Source organism: Catharus ustulatus, chromosome Z (genome assembly GCF_009819885.2).
Source record: "Catharus ustulatus isolate bCatUst1 chromosome Z, bCatUst1.pri.v2, whole genome shotgun sequence".
In the NCBI taxonomy this organism is placed as follows: Eukaryota; Metazoa; Chordata; class Aves; order Passeriformes; family Turdidae; genus Catharus; species Catharus ustulatus.
This window is the reverse complement of record NC_046262.2, coordinates 50091595-50117764: the sequence shown is the minus strand read 5'-3', so window position 1 is coordinate 50117764 and position 26170 is coordinate 50091595. Positions and strand designations below refer to the sequence as shown.

General features: G+C 46.4%; 1 protein-coding gene across 1 annotated transcript; it reads left to right on the top strand.

The window, feature by feature from the left end:
- The first annotated feature begins 22981 nt into the window (after positions 1 to 22981).
- LOC117010339 (chemokine-like factor) lies at positions 22982 to 25849 on the top strand. The gene is made up of 4 exons (XM_033084708.1): positions 22982 to 23149; positions 23227 to 23388; positions 24087 to 24182; positions 25745 to 25849. The coding sequence occupies exons 1-4, from the start codon at positions 23081 to 23083 to the stop codon at positions 25847 to 25849; spliced, it is 432 nt and encodes a 143-aa protein (XP_032940599.1). The 5' UTR covers positions 22982 to 23080.
- The last annotated feature ends 321 nt before the right edge of the window (positions 25850 to 26170 follow it).

Below are 26170 nucleotides of genomic sequence, written 5' to 3'. Positions count from 1 at the left end.
ATTCCAAAGGAATTCTTATTCTGTAGCACTGAACTTTAATGTTTCTTTCCTAGGCATATGTTTTGGGTTAGCAGCTGGTATTTTACAATCAATTAAACTGAGAAAAAGCAAATAGTACAACACAAGAATCACCTGTGTGGAGAGTTCACTAAAATCACTGCTCTTCATCTGCTATGCATTTTCCTCACTCTGCTGGGACAACTGTTAGCTAAAAGTCAGAAAACAAGCAAGTCACACAATAGCAATATTTGTGCTTTGGGCTGAGCTGTAAGCAGTTTCTAATTTTAGTGAGCTCGTACGTGCCTTACATGGTAGGTAATCGTGCCAATTGCCACAACAGTAACTGCATCTGTCACGACACCAGCAAGTAACATCTGAGGTGTTGTGGTTCTGTTGTACTCTTAGGGATAATAATTAACCATGGATGGAAAGGAAACCGCTGCAGGAGAGGATGATCCCACTGTACAACAATTTGCACAAGTTACCATGACATGCTGAAGAGAATCCATGACAGAACTAAGGTGTTCTCCTCCTGGATCAGCATCCTTACACTAGCACTGCACTCTTGCCCACCACACCAGAGCAGGCAGCATGAGATCTGGAAGGTGATGAGTTATTCACTTGCAAGCATTTCCATATCACTTCCAGAGTGCCAAGAACCTATGACATGACCTTAGCTACCAGGTGGCATATTGGAGAAACAAAACAGACTGCTGGATTTTCCAATAGCAGCCAGTCCTGTGAGTCACACAGAAGAGCTGTGCCTTGGACAAAAGCTGCCTATTAGCCTTGCATGCCCCTGAGGGATTCTGAGCAGCATCCTGCACCCAGCATGCACCTGGCACATTTGCATCATTGCAGTATTAGAGTAGAAAGAGGATTATGAAAACAATGACTGAGGCAATATTCAGCTCCAAATAGATGCGCTGCTACTACCCTACCACAGCTGACAGAATGAGCTTTAGATAGATTTATCACATCTTTAGCCTCAGTGTCCCTTCATTCTTCTCAAACCTCTCTAGTACTCCATTAACGACTCTCCCAGCTTCTCTTTCCTCCCACTTTTCACCATGATCTACTCAGCCACTGCACCACTCTCTCCCTCTCTCCCACTCATGATGATGCCTCTCTTCGTGCCAGTGTCTCTGCTTCAGCCACAGCAAACCATGATCAACTACACCAGGATCCTCCTTGAGACAGCACGTGCTGGCACATAGATGGAAAAGACAGTAAGAATCAGCCTCTTTTTCCTCCATTTGTGAAGCCATCCCACTTCTTCTGGCCCTTGCTGTCAGTCAGCCATTGCTCTCACACCTGATCATGTGAGGATACAAAAGATCCTAAGAACAAGGTTTGAGAGGAAAAGGAGCAAAGTTTTACAAGAGCTCACCATCTGGGCAGTATTGATAGAGAGCTCAGTGCCAAATTCACATGCCAAGTCAGATCTATCATTACGGAGATGCCGGTGCACATGGACTGTATTCTCAGCTGAAGCAGGACAAATCTCAAAGAATTAATCTCCCTTTTCACAAATTTTCATCTCAGGCAATGCTGTAGAGGCAGTGTCCCTGATCTAGCATTTCAAGATGCTATTGTGGCATCCCAAACAGCAAAGCAAGCCGTAATTTACTCTTGTAAGCCAAGAGTAATGAGGTACAGCTCCTCCTAAGCACGCTACAAAGGGCAGAAAGAATCTTTCCCTTTTACCCTTAAACAGTCTCAACTTTTCTGGAGCAAACTGCCATCCCCCTTCCCTAATCAAACCCCCAGAGAGGTGAGTGCACTTGGCCACCTCTGTGTTTCACAGTTCAGGAAAAGAGAATTCCTGCTGTGCTGGCACAGGAAGGAGGCGCTGAGCTGGCACAGCATTCAGCTGTGACACACAACTGCTTTCCCACAAACTCATTGTTAGCCTTTAGTTGTGAACGCTGTAGAAAGGCCAAGGGATTTGGATGGAGGTTATGGGAAGCAAAGCATGGTCTGGAATGCGATTCTGCAGTCTAGAGAGCAGTTGAGTAAAGACAGCAGAGGCTGCCTGGGTAAGTGGGGAAGGCTGGAACTAGCACCATGCAACAGCCTGTCTCCAAGGACAGTAAGAGTGGATTGGCACAGAAATCAATTTTCATACCTTCTCTCACAGCCACTATGAAAAGTATATGAATCACATCAGCAATAAATCATGTAAGGATTGCATGATTGGATTCAGGGGTGGAGGAAGCAAAGGGAAAATTCATCTTGCCCATTACAGTCCTCTTCCTTTTGTCTCTGAGGGACCCTTAAGTTCCTTCTGATAGCCACTTCCTAACAGGAGCAGTAACTTACCATGTCACCCAGCTGAAACCCTGCTTAGGATATTAAAAAACAAAAACATATGCTTCTCAACAGAACTCTCCGGATTATCTTGTTGGTCCTTAGAAATTAACAATACTAATACAAAAACATCCAGCAGCCCAATTATCAGCCCCTTCTCGTTTCTATTCCCGTTAAATTCACAGCTGCTTTGCAAAGAGACAGGCTGCTGTATGAAGACTGCCTCGAGTGCTCTCACCCAAGCCGCTTCCATTTATTCCACTGAGAATGAGGACACCAAGAACTCAAATGCCTGCTTGGTATTTGGCAGGTGCCATTGGTGTATGACACACTGTTTAAAAAGCAAACAGCAAGAGCGACATGATGTTCTAAAGTGAAAAAGCAGGGCATTTTATTCCTCTCATGGGAATAAAACTGTTAATTTTCAATTATCTGCTGGCCTTTTCACCATCCAAAGGAGTTTTGCTGTGAGCTAAATCTGCCAGCTTACCTGTCCTGTGATGAACTCTAGCTGAGAAGTGGGGAGCTGTGGGCACTGCAGCTGCTGTTGAGGGGGGGGATAAAGAGCTGACAAGCAAGGTGTGCGTGTGACTGGCACACTGCAGACAGGACCCTGAGGTGTCACAGTGCCATCTTCCAAAACTCACCCAGCTGGGTTCCTTGGCAGGAACGCCACAAAGCAAAGAAAGAACCTGCAATTCCACTTTCTTGGCTTTGAAACATGCTAAATTGATTGAATACATGTCAGCTTCATGCCGTGAGATATTTCAGCATCTCTAAAATGTATTTGCAGCTGTATTTCTAATTTGCAAGGACATTCTTCTGCCAAGTACCATGTAGGTGCTTACCTGATGACACAAATCTACAGCAAGAACAGGTAAGAAATTGAATAGTTTTGCTAGACAGAAGTAGGCTGATTTCAGGCAAGGTATTGTAAGGAAAAACAGAGAGGGGTATGATACCTATGGATTACATAGTGTGGTACAAGACAATCTCCCAGTGCTTTAGCCCTGGAACTATTTGCTGCCTGTAAGGTGGTCTGTCCAAAGTGCTGCAGATTTTACACACAAATTGCTGCCCACTGAGATGCAGGCTGGATTCTGCCATCTGTTTGACATTTAGCAAAAGCTCCCACTGTACGATAAGGAGAAGAGGAAGGGGAAGAGGAAGGGGAAGGGGGGAAGGAGGGAAGGGAGGGAGGGAAGGGAGGGAGGGAGGGAGGGAGGAAGGGAGGAAGGAGGGAAGGGAGGGAGGGAAGGAATTTTGGAAGGAAGGAAGGAAGGAAGGAAGGAAGGAAGGAAGGAAGGAAGGAAGGAAGGAAGGAAGGAAGGAAGGAAGGAAGGAAGGAAGGAAGGAAGGAAGGAAGGAAGGAAGGAAGGAAGGAAGGAAGGAAGGAAGGAAGGAATTTTGGAAGGAAGGAAGGAATTTTGGAAGGAATTTTGGAAGGAATTTTGGAAGGAATTTTGGAAGGAATTTTGGAAGGAATTTTGGAAGGAAGGAAGGAAGGAAGGAAGGAAGGAAGGAAGGAAGGAAGGAAGGAAGGAAGGAAGGAAGGAAGGAAGGAAGGAAGGAAGGAAGGAAGGAAGGAAGGAAGGAAGGAAGGAAGGAAGGAAGGAAGGAAGGAAGGAAGGAAGGAAGGAAGGAAGGAAGGAAGGAAGGAAGGAAGGAAGGAAGGAAAATATTTTTTACCTCAAATACAGACTGAAATTAGAGCAATCCTGGAGCAAAGTAGCTCTATGGAGTCTTTCTGCTGCCTCATTTTGAGAGAAACTGTAAGGGTCAGGAAGTGACCTGGAAAACCAACAGAAAAATTTGAAAACAGTCCTAAGCCTTCCCCAGAAGCACCCTGTTGCTCATGTTGGAGGCAGGAATGTGACAGCACACTCTGAAGTTCATGCACAAGAGCCACCTTTATTGAGTGCTTTGTTTCTTAGGTAGATCCCAAGGTCTGTGCAGTCAAACCCTGTGGGTTGAACCAGCTGCCACCTGGCCAAGCAGCCCACAGGTGCTCGTGTCCCCAGTGCCCTGGGCCAGCTCTCCAGTGGTCCACACTGGTCAAGTTACATAATCAAGGTACTTCTATAATTAGTTATCTTTCAGTTATAAAACCAGGATTAATTATAACTGTGAGGCCTTCAGGCCAGCTGTTTGCCACCACAACATCCAGATATCCAAGTTCCTCCCTCCATTCCTTCTCCCTCTGACTCCCCATGATGTCTTCACTTTCCTTGTTTGTAGTCATGAAGTGCAAGTCATCTCTTGGTATCTCACAGGTCTGTTGCAGATACTGGGACACCAAAACCTAGTGTTCAAATCTTCCAAACTTCAAAAGTCACCAAAAGCCTCTCCTCATACTCATGTGATGTCAAGAGCCAGATGTCCTTCACTTTGCTCATCCAAAACAGAAAGGAAATTTATTAGTGCATTTTTAGTTATTAATCACATAGTAGAAGGGACAGCAGGTATAAACTCAATCCTCTTTTTTATTTTCTGCCATATAAACCTGCTAGTACTTTCACAAATCAATCAAAAGAAGTCCTCTGTCCATTTCCCTGTGATCTACAGAAGGAATGCTGGCTACCATTCCCCTGCAAAAAAAAAGAACAATAATTAAGAAAGAGACTGAAAACCTTCTATAAAAGAATATTGATTTTTGAGAAACAGTAAAAGACAGGAAATCTCTAGCAGTAACAAGGTTTTCACACCATGAGCCCTGTGTTGTCAGACCCTTTAAATCCATTAATACCAACAGTCACAGAGTGACAGCTGCCACTTCTGGTCCTTTCTTCTCTCTGGGAAGATGGAAGGGAACGTATGTTGAAGAAAAACGAGAACTGGCTCCCCCACGGCTATTGGCAGACAGAAAACTCAGCAAGCAGGAGCTCAGTGAAGGAATTTCATTGGCAACAGGAGCTCTGCAATCACTGTGGGTACCAGTGGGAAAGAAACACACCTCCATCCAGAGGGGCTGGTCAGTGAATGACCTGAGCAAGGACACAGCTTGCTCTGAAACATGATTTCCCCTCCCTGCTGATGGATGCACAAGTGGCAGTGTCGGGGAGCCCCAAGAAGGCAGCGCTCAGTGCTAGGAGGATCAGCTGAGATCTGTGCGTGTTTCTCCGTGGCAGCTGCCACCTTGGCTGACGCTCTGCGGCTCAGCCGAGACACCCCTGCCACTTAGGCTAAATAAAGACATAAAAACAGAGTTCCCGAGGTCTCAGCTGGGCAGTCAAAGACTCCTGCTGGGAGCCCAGCAGTCACTTGGCATCTGTGGAGTGTGTTTGTCACACTCACTGCAGGGAAAGAAATCTGTCAGAGATTTGTATATCAATGTCACTTCAGCCCAGCTTCTCCCTCTGCCCTTCTCTTTGGGATTTATTGGTGGTGTATTTTAAAACCCTTTTAGAATTCTCCCCAGTGGTTCAGGGGAAAATTCTGTATTTATGGATATACCCATATTAGTTTTGAACACCACTATGAAGGAAGGAGGAGGCTGATTGGTGCTAGGGTTTCAGTAATGGTTTTTATGTAATCAAAAACTGCTGTTAGTACAAGATTATGTAACCAAGTGGAACCCTCAAAAAAGGATGTGCCTGTTCAGACCTATTCCTGCCCGGAGTGTTTGAGCTTATCAGTGGTTTCAGGGGGCGTTGTGGAGGAAGCCTGCCTGGGGTGTGAGCAGGTGAACGATCTCCTTTCACTGGGGGCCAAGCTTAGGGAGGAAGTTGAAAGACTAAGAAGTATCAGGGAAAGTGAAAGGGAAATAGTCTGGTGGAGCTCAGCCCTTCCACCTTTGAGGGAGGTCCAACAAGAGCCAGAGGACTCCCTAACCTCCCACTGTCAGGCAACAGGAGGGCACCTGGGGGATGAAGGGGAGTGGAAGTGGGTCCCTGATTGGGGAGGTAATAATAAAAATTCCTCCTGACCCTCACCCCCTAGCCAGGTGCCACTTCAGAATACGTATGAGGCCCTGGATCTGGAGAGTCAGCTAGATGATTTAGAAGAAAATTCTCTGCCCAGTGAGCCTCCCCATTATGGTTCATCTGCCAGAGAGATCACCACCTCTTACATCAGAAAGAAATGAAGGGCAGTAGTACTAGTGGGTGACTCCCTTCTGAGGAGAACAGAGGGCCCCACACGTGGACAGGACCCATCCCACAGGGAGGTCTGCTGCCTCCCTGGGGCCAAGGTAAGGGACATCACTGAGAGATTCCCTGGGCTGATCCCACCCTCTGATTATTACCCACTGCTTATACTCCAGGCTGGCAGTGATGAGATTGAAAAGAGGAGTGTCAGGGCAATTAAAAGGGACTTCAGGGCACTGGGTCAAGTACTTGATAGGACAGGGCCACAGGCAGTCTTTTCCTCAGTCCCCTTGGTGGCTGAGATAAACGGTGAAAGGAGTAGCAGAACTCATATCATTAACAAGTGGCTCAAGGGTTGGTGTTGTTGGCAAAATTTCGGATTTTTTGATCTTGGGGCAACTTTATGGCACCTGCCCTGCTGGAACCGATGGGACCCATCACTCAGTGAAGGGCAAAAGGTTTTTAGTCATGAATTGGGAGAACCTTGTTGAGAGGGCATTAAACTAGGTTTGAAGGCGGAAGGCAATGCAGCTGGGCTGTCTGGAAGCAGGGCCAAGAGTGGCAAGCCTGAGCTAGGGGTGAAATCAGTAGCCCAGCTGAGGTATACCAATGCATGCAGCATGGGTAATAAACAAGAAGAGCTGGAGGCCATGGTGCCACAGCAGAGTTGTGATGTTGTCACTGTCACAGAAACATGATGGGACGACTCACACAGCTGGAGCACTGCACTGGATGGCTACAAGCTCTTCAGAAGAGACAGGAAAGGGAGAAGAGATGGAGGAGTGGCCCTTTATATTAGGGAGGCTCTTGATGCCATAGGTATTGAAATGAATGACGATGAAGTTCAATGCCTGTGGGTAAGAATTAAGGGAAAGGCCAACAAGGCTGACATCCTACTGGGAGTCTGTTATTGTCCACTTAACCAGGAGGAAGATCTGGACAACTTATTCTATAAGAAGCTAGATAATGTTTCAGGATCATCAGCCCTTGTTCTTGTAGATGACTTCAACCTACCAGACGTCTGCTGAGAATGTAATACAGCGGAAAAGTGGCAGTCCAGGAAGTTTTTTAGAGTATGTGGAGGACAATTTTTTGTTGCAGATGTTGAGTGAGCCCACCAGGGGAGGGACTATGCTAGACGTGTTGTTTGCAAATGGAGGTGGGCTGGTGGGACATGTGGTGGTTGGAGGCTGCTTAGGGCACAGTGATGGTGAAATTATAGAGCTCTTGATATTTGGTGAAATGAGGAGAAACATCCATAAGACTTTTACACTGCACTTCTGGAGGGCAAACTTTGGCCTCTTTAGGTGACTTATTCAGAGAATTCCTTGGGAAGCAGCCCTAAAAAACAAAGGAGTCCAGGAAAGGTGGGTGTGCTTCAAAGCAGAGATCTTGAGGCCACAGGAGCAAACTGTCTCTCTGTGCCAAAAGGCAAGTCAACGAGGCAAACATCCAGCTGTGACAGGAAAGGAGGTTTTGAAGGAACTTAGAAATAAAAAGAGGGTGTATCATCTTTGGAAGGAGGGTCAGGTCTCTCAAGAAGTATTTAAGGAGGTTGCTAGGGCATGTAGGAAAAAAATGAGGGAGGCCAAAGCTCTGTTTGAACTACAAATGGCAACTTCTGTAAAAGATAATGAAAAATGTTTTTAGAAATATATTAATGGTAAAAAGAAAGGATAAGACCTTTGTTCTGTATTGGATAGGGGAGAGAACTTAGTAACTGCAGAGGAGAAGAAGGCAGAAGTGCTCAATGCCTTCTTTGCCTCAGTGTTTAGTGGGAAGATGGCTCATCCTCAGGACAGCTGTCCTCCAAGGATGGTAGATGGTGTCAGGGAGTAGAATGGTCCCCCTTTTATCCAGGAAGAGTCATTCAGAGAACTGCTGAGATGTTTGGATATTCATAAATCTGTGGGCCCAGATGGGATCCACCCCAGGGTGATGAGGGAGCTGCCAGATGAGCTTGTGAAGCCTCTCTCCATCATTTACCAACAGTCCTGGCTCACTGCTGAGGTTCCAGATGACTGGAAGCTGGCCAATGTGACACCCATTTATAAAAAGGATGGGAAGGAGGATCCTGCTAACTATAGGCCACTTAGCCTGACCTCAGTACCTGGTAAGGTTATGGAGCAGCTTATAGTGAGTGCCATCACACAGCCCTTACAGGATGGCCAGGGTATCAGACCCAGCCAGCATGGGTTTAGGAGGGGTAGGTTATGTTTGACGAACCTTGTCTCCTTTTATGACCAAGGGACACGCCTGGTGAATGCAGGAAAGGCTGTGGATGTTGTGTACCTGGACTTCAGCAAGGCCTTTGACACTGTCTCCCACAGCATTCCCTGGAAAAGCCTGGCTTGGACAGGAGCACTCTTTGCTGGGTTAAGAACTGGCTGGATGGCCGGGCCCAGAGAGTGCTGGTGAACGGTGCTGGGGATCAGTCACCAGTGGTGTCCCTCAGGGGTCTGTGTGGGCCTGTTCTGTTCAATACTTTCATTGATGACATGGATGACAGAATTGAGTCCTTCAATAATAGATTGCAGATGCACATATGTAGGTCTGTTGGAAGGCAGGAGGGCTCTGCAGATGGGTTGGATGGTTGGATGGATGGGAAGAGTCCAATGGGATGAGGTTTAATGAGTGAAAGTTTCGAGTCCTGCATTTTGGCCACAATAACCCCCTGTTATAGGGGGTTATAGTGTTATAGGCTGGGGACAGTGTGGCTGGATAGTGCCCAGGCAGAAAGGGACCTGAGGGTACTGGTCAAGAGCCGGTTGGACATGAGCCAGCAGTGTGCCCTGGTGGCCAAGAAGGCAAATGACATCCTGGCCTGTAGCAGAAATAGTGTGGCCAGCACGAGCAGGGAGGTCATTCTTCCCCTCTGTAGGAGACTGTATGAGGCGACAGTAGGCAGCGGGCTGGACTGTTGGGACAGACGGAGAGATCTCTATAGCCAGGTCTTGAAATGTGTGGTTTATTGCAGAAGGGCATGGGTAAAAAGGCCCTGCTCGGATCTGCCAGTCGCAGCTTGGAGCAGGGCAGTAAGGGAGTGCAGGGTAAGAGAAAGAGATAGAAGGGTGGTAAAAGAAGGAAGTAAGAGAGTAAGGGAGTAACTATAAGAGTAAGAACACGAGGTTCCCGTTACAATACAATAAATCTTCTTCTGTATTGAATATTCTAATTTCCACTAACCAATCTAATACAAGATACAAATCCTATAGCATTTACATATAGCCTATAAGAATCATTACATTACCATATTATGTTTAAACCCTAAAAACTACTCTTTGCAACCCTTCTGCCAAGCTAGCAGGGTCTTCTCTGACCTTTGGACCTGCTTGCCAGCAGAAGGAATTGTTCAATCAAGAGGGGATTACATTCTATTGTCTTCTAGTTATCTTTAGTGACTAAGGTTTGGTATCTCAAAGCTAGCTTTCATTTCAATCTCTCTTATGGTTTCCATATTCTCAGAGTCTTTTGCCAGGCAATCATATTCATAAGGTTTTCCTGATTCATCCTTCTCAACACTCCTCTACTCAGCACTGCTGAGGACACACCTTGAGTGCTGTGTCCAGTTCTGGCTCCTCAGGTCAGGGAGGACGTGGAGATGCTTGAGGGTGTCCAGGACGAGGCAACGAGGCTGGGAAGGGGCTTGGAACACAAACCCTGTGAGGAACGGCTGAGGGAGATGGAGTTGTTCAGCCTGGAGAAAAGGAGACTCAGGGGTGGCTTTATCATTCTCTACAACTCCCTGAAAGGTGGCTGTGGTCAGATGGGTTTGGTCTCTTTCTCCAAGCAGCACTGACAGAACCAGAGGACACAGTCTCAAACTGTGCCAGGGGAGATACAGGTTGGATGCTAGGAAAAAGTTTTTCATGGAATGAATGAAAAAGTACTGGAATGGTCTGTCCAGGGAGGTGGTGGAGTCACCATCCCTGGATGTGTTTAAAAAAGAGTGGATGTGACACCTGGTGCCATGGTCTAGTTGAGATGTTACAGCATGGGATGGAGTTGATGATCTTCAAGGTCTCTTCCAACCTAGTCATTCTGTGAATTCTCTGAATAAGGACAATTCCCGCTAAATTCTCAAATAACATCTGGCAACCCAGCATTTCTAGGAGGACTCCTAAAACTTATTACCAAATGTGCTGCCAGGTCTGCTGGGAAAAGCATTAATATCCATTGCACAAAACCAATTGTTCACTGAGGTTTGACCTTGATTTTGTTTTAAATACAAGCCTGTCCTTCCCCTCACCTGGTTCTAAGCAACACAAAATCAAATACCAGATCAGTCTAAGAAATCTCCTGAAACAGTTCTAACAGAATTTCCTTCTTTCAGAAAAGCCATCTATTCACTGGGATCTCTGTTACATGGCATAGATATTTTTACATAGAAATTCTTTTCTTTGCTTTTACCAGACCCATCTAAGTTTTCAGTGGCATGAAATGGCAAACAGGCAAGTCCAAATATGCCCACGCTCTGTGGGTTGTTGTTGTTTTATAAAGGTACAAACTCTGATTCACAGGTTTTACTGGTATCTTGGCATCCAGTACATACCACCTGTGATCTACATTTCTCTGCTGCAATCTGACAATAAAAAGTTGGGGTGGTGCCCAAGCAAGCCCCTGGCTCAGCCCCTGCTGTTCCCTCCTCACACACCCAAGAACATGTTGGATCTAAGACAAGCAGCTGCTCAGTGATGGAAATAAGGACAAAGGAATGTGCACCCAGGACCTCAATGCTGGTCGTTTGTGCAAAATAATCCAGGCATCTTGTTTTTCCACTTGCAATGTTGCCCTCGATACAGATCTGGTGAAAACCAGAGTCACTTTGAGACCCACAGTGGGCAGAGCAGTGAACAGTGTGGCAGAAATGCACCCTGCCCATTCCAACATGCCAGCTCCCTACACTGGGAAGAGATTCTTTCATGGGAAGGCATTGGGGATCCATTTGGATATTGTCATTCTCCCAGACCACCACTCTTCCCCTCCTTGCTACCCCCACAGCCAGCCTCTGCCCTGTTTCCCGCTTCCTTCCCCTTCCCAGGAGCCCAGGGCTTCCAGAGGGTCACCTGCTGCTCCTCACTCTGCCACAACTCACCTCACAGACCTGACTCCCAACTTAAAATAAGTGCCAGCTGAAGTAATCATTTCAGCATCCACTATATAGATAGCTGAAACCTTAAGAGGGATCACACTTTTATTTTCAGAACGCTTAACAACTAAAATAAACTAAGAGAATTTTTTTCAACTGTCTTAAAATAACTTCTAGCCCAGGGGGGATTATATAAGGCAATGGCAAGGCTACGCAACATTGAACCCAAACTGCCACCTGTCCTGACAGAAGCCCTCACAATTTTTGCATAGATCTCTCATAATTTTATTATAATTTTTCAGTGTAGCCTTGCACAGAGTATGACCCAGTGACAGACCTGCAACTACAGTGACACAGCTATGGCCTATGGTTGCAGTACACAAACACTCAAATTAGAATGGAATTATAACGAAAGAGGCTGCACTTTTTACTTGTTTTCTGAACAAAAGGCAAATACATACAATTCCCTTTCTAGCATTTTTTTTTAATCAGATGCTTATCTAGAATGGAAATAAACAACAGTTAAAATCAAAGCGGCTTTCATACGTTAGTTATATTGAGCCTCTTAATGTGAGACCCTCCAGGACAGTTTTAGGTTCCCTATGGCTTAATATGACTATTTCTGAAATTATCAACCTTCAAGGTTTTAGGTAATTACTGGGTCATGTAACAGACATATTGTGGCACTGACACAGGATTTAGCTGAAGTTCTCCACTGTCCCCGACACTGCCGAGAGTACGACAAATGCTCACACATTCACCAGATTTTTGCTACATCTGCTGCTCCTCAGTGGGTTTAAACAGAGGAAAAATGAATTTTGGGTAGACCAGCTGGAGCAGCACTCACAGCCCGGCAGGGTAAGGTGAAGATTACAGAGCAACTTCCAAACAAGCACCTTACACCCCAAACCGCAGTAAAAATCCTGTCCAAGCCCACGCTGAGTTTACAAGACATCCAGTCAGAGCTCCAGTCTGACCCTGCTCCTGCTCCCTCCGAGCCACTCCCAGGTCTGACCCCATTCCAGGGTCTGACCCCATTCCAGGGTCTGACGCCATTCAAGGGTCTGATCCCACTCCCGGGTCTGACCCCACTCTAGGGTCTGACCCCATTCCAGGTGTTATAGATAATAACCGAATCAAGTTGAATTAAATAGCAAAACAGCAATTTTTATTTTTGCGACCGAAAATATGGTCCTGGGAAGCCACAAGCGAAAACACGACAGCACCGAGCCGGGGTCGGCACTGGGTGGACACACACGCTGATCTGATCTCTACCGCATCAGATCCCCCTGTGTTCACACCCTGCCATCTCAGAGTCCAGCTTTATACAGTTTTTCCTGGCCTGAGGTGAGAATTTCCTTTGTTTCTGCTGCAGATTCTCATATTTAGATTAAATCTTTTTCTGGTGCTGCCCTGGACAAAGGTCCTTCCTGCGTGTTGATGAAGGCTGTGTCTGCTCTGCATTGATGTGTAATTTTCCTTGGGAGTGCTTACGGGAACCAGCGGAGGTGATTGGCTGTCTGATATGTGGTACTTAACAGGTCCTTTTCCAGTCCGTTGTGGAGATCACCGGGCTAGGTCTGTTGATATGCTAATTACGGCCCTTGTCTATAGCCCCGGGTGCTTGGTGTTTTAAGGTTCTTTCTACTTTATTTTATTTCATACAATCCTTTTATATAAACACGAATTATAACATATATCACAATCCCTCCCCTTCTATATAACCAAATTAATTCGTGTTCCCCTCTCAGTTTTCTTCAGACTCATCACTGCTATCCCACTCCTCTATTGACTCTTCTCGATAATCTATGTAAGAGCGTTTATTTTTCCCTATTTGCTCTTCAAATTTTGCAAGTGCCTCTACTGCACTAGTATCTACCTCCCGTTCTCCCAATTTCAGCAATTTGGATGCCTTGCCATTCGCTCTCCCAGATGCAATTTCTGGATCCATGGGCATAGCATCTATTTGCATGCCCTGCACCACTGAGTGTATTAATCTGATGAAACAAGGTATCAAGCGTGGTAGGAAGATGACTCCAGCTACTGAGCACAGGATAAAGAACACAACCTTTTTCCACCATGCTCCTGAGAATAACTGTTCCCACCAAGATGCCTGGAGAATGGAATTCCACTTCTGGACAGGGACATGTGCCACCCTTTTTATCTCCGTAGCAAGATCCCTTATAGTTTCTCCATAGTCATCAATTTCCACACAACATTCGGATTCATTAAACTTGCCACAAACCCCTCCTTCCTCAGCTAACAAGTAGTCCAGGGCTATTCTATTTTGATATACAAAGGCTCGCATCTGGGAGTGCTGTTTAGCCAATAATTCGAGAGCATCTGAAGTGTAATTGGACACAATTTCCACCACTGCCTGTAGCCTTATTAGCCTATTTAGTAGGTACACTGGAGTCCGATAACCCCAACTCCCATCCTGTGCCCAGGTTGCAGGACCATAATACTCTATTATTCTCTCAGCTGGCCACTTTTCCCCTCCCCAGGTTTGGCTACCACCCACATCAGGGAGTATCTTTTTCAACTCTCTTTTTTCCCTTTTCAGTGTCTCATAGAGGGGTGCCCCCAACATTCCACTATCAGATCTTGGCATGTTAAAGAAAACAGGCTGAATTATCCCCAAGGTACATGACCCCTTCCACCTTTGTGGTAATTCACCGTATGCTTTCTTTCCACATACCCAGTATATCCCATCTGGAGCTTTCCAGGTGATCTCTGTGCTTTCTGGTTTGGTCCAATAAGCACTTAATTCCCCTAGTGATTGGTAAGTGTTAGCTCCAGAGCCTTTGTTCCAACAAAGCCCAATTTTGTCACTCCATTCACAATTACTCCCTCTTTCTAGGCTCCAGTATCCAGCAGGGGTGTCTGGTTGCCAAGTTTTGCTTTTGTTGTTTGAGTTTACTGCTAGGGTGGAGATGCACGGGGTGTATCCCACCACCTCTGTATATTCTTTACCTTCCCGACTGACACAAATTGTCCCAATTACTCTTTTATTTAAGACCCAACCCTCTGGTCTTCGGAGTGACTTTGAGATTTGCGTTTTGTCCCACCTTAGGAGCTGCTCTGGAGTTAAACTCTCACCTTTCCAGGGCCATTTTTCTGCTGACTTGAGTCCTCCACAAATCCAGCAGTTGGACAATCCTAATTCAGTTGCAATTTCTTGCATCAAATCAATAAACAAATTTTTGTCCGATCTTGGCAGACCAAAATTGTCGTACTGTTTTTCGAGTAAATCATATTGCTCACTTAAAGTTCTTAATCTTTCCTGTTCTAGTCTCCTCTTTCTCATTTCTGACTCCTGTCTTTTCATTTCTAAGGCAATTTGTTCTATTTTGCTTTCAGGATCCATGCCTTCCTTATTTCTGGAGAAACAAAAAGTGTTATCGAATTGGGCACAAACCCGTTCATCATTTTCTTCAAGTAGGTCGATGATGATTGGTTTACCATGCGAGATCAACCCATTCTCAAACTTAAGATTCTTGCCCACCCAATATGTTTTCCCTTCCATGACACACATACCTAATCAGGTATTGTCATAGCATAACTCATTCACCTGAAAATAAGCCACAAATACAGACTTCTGTTTTCCCCCTACCCACACCGAGCGATTACATTGTCCACAAGTGGGAAGAGGTGTTTGATTGGCATTTCTCTTCTGGAGATTGTGAGCAAATGTCTCTGACTGCCCTTTCCCATGTCTTGCCTTGAGAGCATAACATACCATTTTCTTTCCCCATTTACACTTCACATACTGAGTGCCATTAAAGGTACAGTACTCCTCCTTTCCTTTATGGGTGCAGTTGGCCAGGACAGAGCGAGTCAGGGTGCTAATTAGTGAGCATCCCCCACACTCATTGCTATGGTTTTGTGCCGCAGGGCTTGCAGAGTTCCTTGGGTATGCGTTAATCGGTGGGAACATGACTAGGCTCAGGCTCACCAGGATTCCCCACAGGCGTACCTCTCTGCCTCTGCCTACGCCCACTAGTTTGCTGCTAGTGGCGAGGGAAACCATCTTCTTGGCAGCAGAGGTATTCTTCAGGGGACCAAAGCAAAGTCCGAGCTGCATGTTGCCTCTTAAAGACATCTCACCTCAATAATTTTATCGTGTCCGTCCAACAAGGTACCTTACTTGTTCTCCGGCACTCTTAAAATTTTAGGTCTGCAATTTAGTTTCTCACTAATCCAGTGTTGGTATAAAAGAAAATGCTCTACAGAATCTAGTTCAACGATATCCAATTCAGTGACAAGTACTAGAATGGGGTCAGTCAGAGACAGCTCTTTCTTAAAACACTTACACTTAGTACAGAGCCCTCCAGGTTGGACCCCCCCATACACAATGTGTAACCCAAATGCCACGACAGATCTTGCACCTGAAATGAACAAAAGGAAACACCTGCACCCGGAAGCTATACACTGTATTTGATCTAGGTTGCTTATCGGCTTGTTCGGCGCAATTTTATCTTGAGGTCTCCAGGGGAGGAAGCCACTTTCCACTTGGGTGTTTCCTCAGTTGTCTCTATCCTCTTTACTCTGGAGGCGTGTGTCCAGCCTTTTTCTGCTGTCCGGACTGCTGTGTCTGTGGTTAAAAGGACAAGAAAAGGACCTTCCCAGTGAGGAGAAAGAGAAACCTCTTTCCAGGTTTTAATGAGGACCCGATCTCCCGGCTGTATTTTGTGTATGGCGAACCCCAAAGGAGCATTTTGTGTGACAATTCCCTGTTTTCGCAATTCCTGCAAATTTTTATTTATTGTTATTAGGTAGGGTTGTATTTGTCCATCTTCTATTTTTGGATGTCCTACTGGCATCCCATGATCATACAGCATCCCATATAACATTTCAAAAGGAGATAGCCCTGTCTCAGAGTGAGGCATTGTCCTAATATTTAGTAATGCTAAGGGGAGGCATTTTGGCCAGGACATTTTTGTTTCTATTATTAATTTTGATAGTTGCGCCTTTAAAGTCTGATTCATTCTCTCAACTTGTCCAGAACTCTGGGGATGCCATGGTGTATGATATTCCCACCGAATTCCTAGGGCTTCAGCCAATTGTTTAATAACCTTTCAGGTGAAATGTGTTCCTTGGTCTGAGTCTATATAGTTGATTATACCATACCGGGGGATGATTTCTTCCAGAAGAAATTTAGATACTGTCTGGGCTGTAGCCCTCAAGCTTGGGTAAGCTTCTACCCAATGAGTTAATTTGTCTAGTAGTACTAGCAAGAATTTATACCTCCCAACCTTTGGTAATTCAGTGAAATCCACTTGGATTCTTTCAAATGGACGATAGGCTATAGGGCGACTACCCCAAATTACCTGTCGTGTCCTGGCTTTGTGAACCTTTTAGCATATCAGGCACCCCTGCACTTCCTGTTTAGCTAATTCATAAATCCCCTTACACCCAAAGAATCTCAGAAATTGTTCTGCCAGAGCCTGTGATCCCCAATGTGTTTGCAAATGTAGTCTCTTTAGAATTTTTCTGGTATAATCCTTAGATATTAATTCCCTCCCATCTGGTAATTTCCACTTACCTTCTTCTAATATACCTCCTATCTTTTTGTATTCTTCAATCTCTTTTTGGGAGGGACAAGGGGGATATCCCTGAGTCCTGCTTTCCCCAAATTCTGGGGTACTTACCATTAGTAGTGCTGCACTTTTCACTTCCTTATCTGCTAAATTGTTTCCTCTGATCCGAAATTGTATTCCTGTTTGATGTCCCTTCACATGCACGACTGCAATTGCTTCTGGCTCTCGGACAGCCTCTAGGATTTCTTTTATTATTTCTCCATGGACCAGTCCCCGTCCCCGAGTATTTATTAGTCCTCTCTCTTCCCAAATTTTCCCAGAAGTATGTACCACCCCGAAGGCATATTTTGAATCTGTAAATATTGTTCCTCTCTTTCCTTTTAGTCTTTTTAATGCTCGTAAAACTGCATACAATTCACATGCCTGAGCTGACCAACTCGCATTTAAGGGTCCTGATTCAACTACTTCTCCTGTTTTCCCGTCTATGATTGCATATCCTGATTTTCTTTTTCCCTCTACCACTCTTGCTGAACCATCCACAAACCATTTTTCCCCCTCTTTGAGTTCTTCTTCCTCTAAGTCCGTTCGGATTTTTGTCTGTAATTCTACTATTTCAGCACACTTATGGGTTGGTCCCGCCGATGCTTCCCCATACAAAAATTGTGCTGGATTTACTGCAGTGGTTGTCCGTAGTTCTAAATCATGTGAATTTATTAGTATAGCCTCATATTTTAACAGCCTAGCATCTGTGAGCCATTTGTCCGCTTTTTGCTGCAGTATACTCCTTACATCATGTGGAGTATACACCACCAGTGAGGCCCCAAATGTTACTTTCTTCGCTTCTTCTACTAACAGTGCTACTGCTAAAATCGCTTGTAGGCAAGTGGGCCAACCCCTGCTTACCGGGTCCAGAAGCTTTGACACATACCCCACCGGCTTCCCAGCTCCTGCCCACTCCTGTGTTAAAACTCCATAGGCAGTATGGTTATTAACATCCACAAACAACTGAAATGGCCTTTTAACATCTGGGAGGTTTAACACGGGAGCAGTTAGGAGAGTTTTTTTCACCTCTTCGAATTCCTCCTCATCTTGTTCTGTCCACTTTACCTTATCCATAGTCAATTTCTCATATAAGAACTTTACTTTTTCACTGTATCCCTCAATCCACTGCCTGCAATAGCCCAGGAGTCCCAATAATTGCCTTACCTCCCTTTTTGTCCGTGGGGAGGGTAAAGATGTAATCCCTGCTATCCTTTCTCGGTCCAGTTTCTTCCTTCCCTTTACTAACCAATGCCCTAAATATTTAACCTCTGGTTCAACAAACTGTAGCTTTGATTTAGAGACCTTTAATCCTTTTTCTCCTAAAAAATTTAGCAACTTTATGGAGGTTGTCCTGACGTCCTCTTCCTTTTGACCGGCCACCAGTAAATCGTCTACATATTGTAGCAATTTAGTCCCTTCTCCCGGCACAAATTGGCTTAGTAGCTGTTCCAAGGCCTGACCAAACAGGTTGGGTGAGTCCACAAATCCCTGAGGCAAGGAGGTCCATCTGTATCGTTGCTTACGATTGGTGTCTGGGTCCTCCCATTGAAAGGCAAAATAGTCCCTACTGTCCTCAGCCAGAGGACAAGACCAAAATGCATCCTTTAAATCTATTACACTATACCAGGTGTCTTCTGGAGAAACGTTATTTAATAGAGTATATGGGTTTGGGACTGTGGGAAACAAGGTCTTAGTTCTCATGTTTACTGCTCTAAGATCTTGGACTAACCTGTAACTGCCATCAGCTTTCCGGACTGCTAGGATAGGAGTGTTATGCCTGGACATACAAGGTTCCAAAGTTCATTTGTCTAGAGGTCCTCTATGACAGGTTTCAACCCCTTTCTTCCTTCCATAGGGATGGGATACTGTTTGATTCTAATGGGCTCTTCTGGTTTATCAATTTCTATATGTATTGGTTCCATTTCTAATTTCCCTGCCTCCCCTTGCTTGTACCAAACCCTTGAATCAATCCTTTTTTCGTCTTCTATCGTTAATCTAAATAAACGCACCATAAGCCTGGAGCCTTCCACAATCAAGCTTATCTCTAATGATACCATCAAATCCCTCCCCAATAAATTATAATCAGCTCCTTCTACTAATAGCAGATTGCCTAAACAAAACCTATTTTCCGATTCTATTTCAACATCTTTAATGACTGACACTTCAAAAGGTTCCCCCTTTGCTCCAATAACCTTCACAGTTTCTTTGCTTTTTACACATCCTGAAGGCAACTGCTGAACAGTGCTACGCTCTGCACCAGAGTCTACTAAAAATACCAAAATTATTTTCTGGGGTCCTATTCTTAACTTTACCAGGGGCTCCCGGGATGTTCTGGACCCTAAGTGAAAGAGCCCCTGACACCTCTAATCCTCCTGAAACATCCTCTCATCTTTTATTCGCTTTTTACAGTCCCTTTTGAAATGCCCCCTTTTCTTGCAGTAAAAGCACTCAGGCACTTCTCCCTGGCCGGCTGCCTGTTTATTCTGGGCGGGGCTTCGCTTCTTCTGGGACTGCTGATTCGGCGCCGGTCTCGGGTTGCCTTGGGTCTGCTCCTCTTTCTGGGCTTCTCTCACTGCGGCCACTAACACTCTCGCGTTTGTCTTCTGTTGCTCTACTTCCCTTTTCATATAAACCCTCTGGGCCTCCTTTAATAACTCCTGCAACCCCTTCTCCTGCCAACCCTCTATCTTCTCAAGCTTCCTCCGTATATCCTCCCACGATTTTGCAACAAACTGAGTTTTCAGGAGGATTTCTCCTATAGGGGAGTCAGGATCTGTCCCTGAATACATTCGGATACTTTTTCTCAATCTCTCCAGCCACTCAGCTGGGGACTCCTCCTTCTTCTGACATTCCCCCAGCGCTTTACTCAAGTTCTGCCCTTTTGGCACCGCCTCCCGCATGCCTTGTATTACCATGCTTCTTAGTTCTATCATTCTTAGCCTGCCTTCTTCCGTCTGAGCGTTCCATGACGGTCTCACGCTGGGCCACCTCTGGTCCCCTTGCCCTCCCAGTGGGTTTCTGCGCTCCCAATCCCGAATTGCTGCTTGCCTAATCATTTCTCGTTCCTCGATACTAAACAACGACCTTAATATGGCATTAATATCATCATATGTGTATATGCTGGTCCCTAAAAATTCGTCCAAGCGGTCAGCGACCCCTATTGGGTCATCCATCAGATTACCCATTTCCCTCTTAAAGGCTCTTACATCCCCAGTATTTATTGGTACATGCACAAACCCAGTAATTCCCGGGGCTGTAGGTACCTCCCTCAAAGGGAGGATTTTACGTCTGTCTTCTTCTTCCTCACTATCGTCATTACATACCTTCCTCATTTTGTGCCTTGTCCTGCTGGCTGGTGGGGACCCGATTTTCCCCACGGCAGGGATTGTTCCTTTGTGTTCGGGAGGAGGAGGAGGAGGGGGAGAAGGGGGAGGGGGGGGAGGGAGTGCTGCCGCGGGTGCCTGCTCCTGGGAGAGTGGGACTCTCAGGGCTGCCTCAGCTGACACGGATTGGCACAGGAAATCCGTGGGTGCGGGAAAAGGTGCCGGAGCCGGGAGGGGTTGGGGTGCTGAGGCACGGAGAGGTTGGGGTGGGGGATTTAGGTATGGAGGTGGCAGACTATCAAGGGGTTCCCATACCTTACCTGGAGATGCAGCATCCTTGCAAGTTTTGACCGGATATAACCCAGTACTGGTGTGCTTCCATAATTTGGCATAATCTCTCTCCTCTCTTACCTGAGGGTATTTTTCGCTCACGTGGCTGATTAAAGCCAGGCAAACCCATCTCTCGAACGTACCAAAAACAGGCCAAATTACGTGCTCCCTGATCTCCTTGCCCCCCCAAATCTCCATGCAATAGTGAATCAACTTTTCCTTAGATTTATTTCTTCTATCGAGGCTCCTTTCCCAATATTCTATCATCCAACCCAGCGCGCTGTCTTGTGGGATCTCGGGCAACTTACCTTTTTTTATCTTTTTCAGTTTATCCAGGGTTTTTCCCTGGAGTTTGCTCTTTTTCTGTCCCATTTCTTTGCAGACAAGAATAAAAAAATCTCAAGCTAACTTAGTATACCTTTTTCCGTGTTTCACGCTGGGACCTTCCGAATCTGAGAAGTATTGAACTGCTGTATAAACTTTATTTATTTCAATTTTTATTTATTTTTTTTTTCCAATCTACCACCTCACACAGAGAACCGTTCCGTGGAGCTTTTCGAAAGGAGGCGAGCTCTCTTTTCCTGGGCTTGAACTAGCCCCCGATCGAGAGGTTTACCAGTTTTCCAAATCCTTGGAAACGTACCTCCCTCCCGATCCCCCCGTGACCGACCCCCAAAACACCCTTAGTTTTAGGCTTGACACATGAGAAAGAGTTTTTACACGTAACGTTCGCTTCCCCCTCAACCGACCACGTCCCTCGCGGGATGGTGGAACTGCGATCTTGGGGTCCGCACTCGCTTCGTGATAAATCACGTCTCACCCACGCGCTCAGTCACACCTCACTCAACCACGCAATACTCACGGTTCCTTTTCCTGCGTGGATTCTTCGTGCACGTCGAGTTTTATGAGTGAAAAGTTGCCGCGGTTATCCGAGAGCTCTGGGCCCGTTTCCCCCCTTTTCGTTTGTGGCTTCTGGTTTTAGTTCGGGTTCCTGAATGGTGCTGGGGAGTTTCCCGAGCCCGCCAGGTCGCTGAAATCAGCGAGGTGTCTCCTGGACGGAAAGCGGGTCCCCCCGAACCCCAAATCAGGATCACGTCGGGGTCACCAGATTGTTATAGATAATAACCGAATCAAGTCGAATTAAATAGCAAAACAGCAATTTTTATTTTTGCGACCGAAAATACGGTCCTGGGAAGCCACAAGCAAAAACACGACAGCGCCGAGCCGGGGTCGGCACTGGGTGGACACACACGCTGATCTGACCTCCACCGCATCAGATCCCCCTGTGTTCACACCCTGCCATCTCAGAGTCCAGCTTTATACAGTTTTTCCTGGCCTGAGGCGAGAATTTCCTTTGTTTCTGCTGCAGATTCTCATATTTAGATTAAATCTTTTTCTGGTGCTGCCCTGGACAAAGGTCCTTCCTGCGTGTTGATGAAGGCTGTGTCTGCTCTGCATTGATGTGTAATTTTCCTTGGGAGTGCTTACGGGAACCAGCGGAGGTGATTGGCTGTCTGATATGTGGTACTTAACAGGTCCTTTTCCAGTCCGTTGTGGAGATCACCGGGCTAGGTCTGTTGATGTGCTAATTACGGCCCTTGTCTATGGCCCCGGGTGCTTGGTGTTTTAAGGTTCTTTCTACTTTATTTTATTTCATACAATCCTTTTATATAAACACGAATTATAACATATATCACACAGGGTATGAACCCATTCCAGGGTCTGACCCCATTCAGGGTCTGACCCCACTCCCGGGTCTGACCCCATTCAGGGTCTGATCCCGTTCCAGGGTCTGACCCCATTCCAGGGTCTGACCCCACTCCCGGGACTGACACCATTCCCAGGTCTGACCCCGCTCCCACGCTCCCAAAACCACTCCTGGGTCTGATCCCACTCCACGGTCCGCCACCGCTCCTGCTCCCCCAGAACCGCTCCAGTGCATCCCGATGGCCCGCATGGAGTCGAAGCCGGGTCCAGGGACGTCTGCCTGGCCCATCCCGTCCCGTCCCCGCGGTTCCGCCCCACACTTAGGGCCGGCAGTGGCGCGGGGCTGGCCCGCTGAGGGGCCGGGGCCGGGGCTGGCACTGCCCGCGCCCCGCCGGGCCCGAGCCCGGGCCGCGCCCGCCGCCACACGGCCCAGCTCCGCTGCCGCCCGGAGCCACGCCGGACCCCGCTCCCACCCGCCCCGGCCCTGCCGCCGCCGCGCCATCACTTTCTCCCCCGGAGCTCTGAGGCGGGGCTGCTTCAGCGCCAGCAGTGGCCCCGCCCTCACCTGTGTCATTGGCCCTGGCATCTCCCCGGCTCCCGGGGCCGTCCCGGGGTCCCGGCCCCGCCGCGCACCGCCAGGGCCGCCTGGCTGCCATGGCGCGGCTGGAGGTGGACCGGGCCTTTCTCCACTCGCCGCGGGGCTCGCTGAAGATCTCCCGCATGGTACGGCCAGGGGCGGCCCTGGGGCCCGCGGGCAAGGCCCGAGCCGGCGCTGACTCCTGGCCCCTCCTGTCCCGCAGGCGCTGGTGGCGCTGGCCGCCCTCTTCTGCTTCGTGGCCTCGGGGTCGCACGAGGCCTACGCGGCGCTGGCCGGCATGGAGGCGGGGATCACCGTCCTGTTCCTGCTGCTCTACCTGCTGAAGCTTGACGCGCGGATTTGGGGCCTCTCCTGGCCGCTGGCTGTGAGTACCCGTGAGCTCCAAGTACCGGGATGCTCTGCTGTGAGTACTGATGGCTGTGTACAGATGTCCCCTGGCCCTGAGCACTGATGTCCCCTGGCTATGGGTGCCAGTGTCCTCTGGCTGTGGTCCTGCTGTCCCCTGGCTTTGTGGCCACTGGGTGAACAGGAAGGATCACCTGTCCCAGAGGACATTGTCAGCTGGCTGTGATTGTTTCTGTACACGAGTAAACCCCTGGTGTTCTGTGGAGGTTGAGGCAGTTTTTCCTAATGGAGCATTCTGTTCCTTGGATGGCTGTGCTGGATCCAATAACAGCCCCTCCCAGCACGGGCACTGTTGTCCTTGCTGTGTAACACCTTCACATCACAAATTAGTCACACACTTTCACTCAAATACTAACAAGTTCTCCTCTTACCTCACTTTTGTATGTGTATTTGCTGCTTCAGTCTATCAGGTGTAGCCAAGTTGCAAAAATTTGACACAAAAACATCAAAAGAAAGGTAAAATGAGAAAGTTTTACTAGAACACTCTTCTTACCATCAAACCACTGGGTGTCAGTGTCCTCTCACATGGATATTGCTGTATCTGTTTTCATGGCAATGCAACCTTTTTTAACCATCTCTTCTGTGTTGGGAGCTCTCCACGTTCTCCTTCAGGCCTGTATTTCAAAATAAATATTTTTCTTCCACTGGCTGTTTCAGGATGTTTTGAACTCGGTGATTGCAGCGTTGTTCCTCCTCGTTGTGTCCTTGTTTGCAGTAATAATCAAGACCAACAAAGGGACATTGGCTGGAGGAGTAAGTAGGAACATTGAAGTTCAGTGATTAGAACCTCTTGGTATTCACACTGTGGTAGGACCGTGCAAACTGTCTTGGAAGAACACTCTCAGCAGTAGCAAACAAGATACATTCAGTGTATCTCACTAAAAGAGAATAATCCTCACATCACTGGTAATTTAAAGATGTTACAGGACTTGGGAATTACTGCAGAGAAGTTCTAAAACACTGAACATTTCTAGGGTTTTAAAGTAACCTACATTGGCTAGCATAGCTTGAAATCCTAGGTGGGAGAAACCCTAGTTCTTTTGAGCTATCCAGTTTGGTTACACTACTTGAGAAAAACTGTCAACAGTCCTGCTAAAAAGAGTTGAAACTTTAACAGACACACCGGTACGTCCCTCTTGGCATGTACATTATTTTTTCTGACACAAACTGAGGAATTATGTCAGTTGAGAAGAGTTTTTGTTCATACTATGATTGTAAGAATTTTGTGTTCTTAAGATCAAACTAGTTGAATAGTTTGAGTAACTGATATTTTTAATTCAAATGGCAACTAATGTAATTAATCTCAATAAACAATAAGGAAAGGAAAAAAGCCCCTCAGTTTTGAAAGACTCTAGAAGTACAAGAGAAGCTGAAATGTGCCAAACCACCAAAAGAAACCGATAACCTCCCACAGAGGTCTTTGAAAGTCAGCTTAGGAGATGATGAGGGGGAAAGATGATGGCTTCACTGTCAGTGGCATCCTAAGCAAAAAGGAGACTTTCTGATAGACTGACTGTGCTGGAATAGAATTTATATTCTGAGTTACAAAGTTCACAGAAATGAAAGGTGCGAGCAGGAGACTGAGCAGGTAGCTGAGAACACACGTTTGGGTGGAACGAGGGACAGAGTGATCCCCATCCTGTTCTCCTGAGGCACAAACTGCCTTGAGTTGTGCTCTCCCAAGAACTCTCCTGAAAATAACTCCCCTCATCAGATAATTCAGTGCTTGCATAAAAAACCCCAGTGTGCATGTGGAATGAGGCTGAAGGGGAGGAGCTGAGCGAGTTAACTCAGTGGCTCTTCTGCGAATACATTTCTCTATTTACCTGCCTGAAGTTGTCTATTTTTTAAATAATTTAGTATATTTTCTTCAATTTGGAATATGTTTCCCATTCAGAGCTTCAGAGGAGAAAAGAATTTTCCTGCTGGGCTTGTTTCTACGAATACTGACTTTTCCCCTTGACTTTTTTCAAGGCCAGTCCCATTTTTCAAGGCCATTCATGGGACAGAAGGGCTTTCATTTAGAATAAAAGCATTGTCTGGCATAATGCAGCACTAGCATAGCTTTCAAGGAGAGCACCACGCTATCTCCAAGGCCTGACACAAACATCACACAGAGCAGGCTGCAGACAACTCTCTCAAAGGCTGATGGGATGTAAATGTGACTGTTATTTAATTTATCAGCTATCTCGAATCACACATGTTTTCAAGGCCAGAGCTAAGTTAGGAAGATGTCTTTACTGCTCCCCTGATGAGTCACTACAGTAAAAGCTTGAGACTGATTGGAGGAACTAATTTTATGGTAATTTTGATAGGTGTTGGGTCTTACATTGCTTGTTCTCTGCCTTGTTGATGTCATTCTTCTTTGCAAGAAGATTAGCCAAGAAAAAGCAAGAGGAAGGAGTGTTCTTGCCAAATAAGATGGACATGTTAGTGAAAGAATGAGTTCTCCATTCTGTTTCCCCATTCTCTTTTAAAGAATGTGTATTTTCATGTGCTCGCTTTTGAATTTCCTGTGCACGGATGTTTTCTGCAAGTTACATTCATAAGACTTCCTACTGTTCCAAGTGCAGTTTCAGCATTGCAATTTTACCAGTTAAAGCTTCAGAGAAAATTGTCATGTTTTTCTAAACTTAACTACGTTTTTTACTGTATGAAAATTATTTCATAGTTGTCTTCTTTCTCTAATAAAAAGAAAGTACAGACGGGCTTAAGTGCCTGTTTTAATCTCACTTATTTAC

Bases quoted from the DNA above. Each gene is read 5' to 3' on its own strand.
- LOC117010339 (XM_033084708.1), top strand. From the start codon at position 23,081: ATGGCGCGGCTGGAGGTGGACCGGGCCTTTCTCCACTCGCCGCGGGGC. The intron at 23,150-23,226 runs GTACGGCCAGGG...CCTGTCCCGCAG, and splicing joins CGCTGAAGATCTCCCGCATG to GCGCTGGTGGCGCTGGCCGC. The intron at 23,389-24,086 runs GTGAGTACCCGT...TGGCTGTTTCAG, and splicing joins GCCTCTCCTGGCCGCTGGCT to GATGTTTTGAACTCGGTGAT.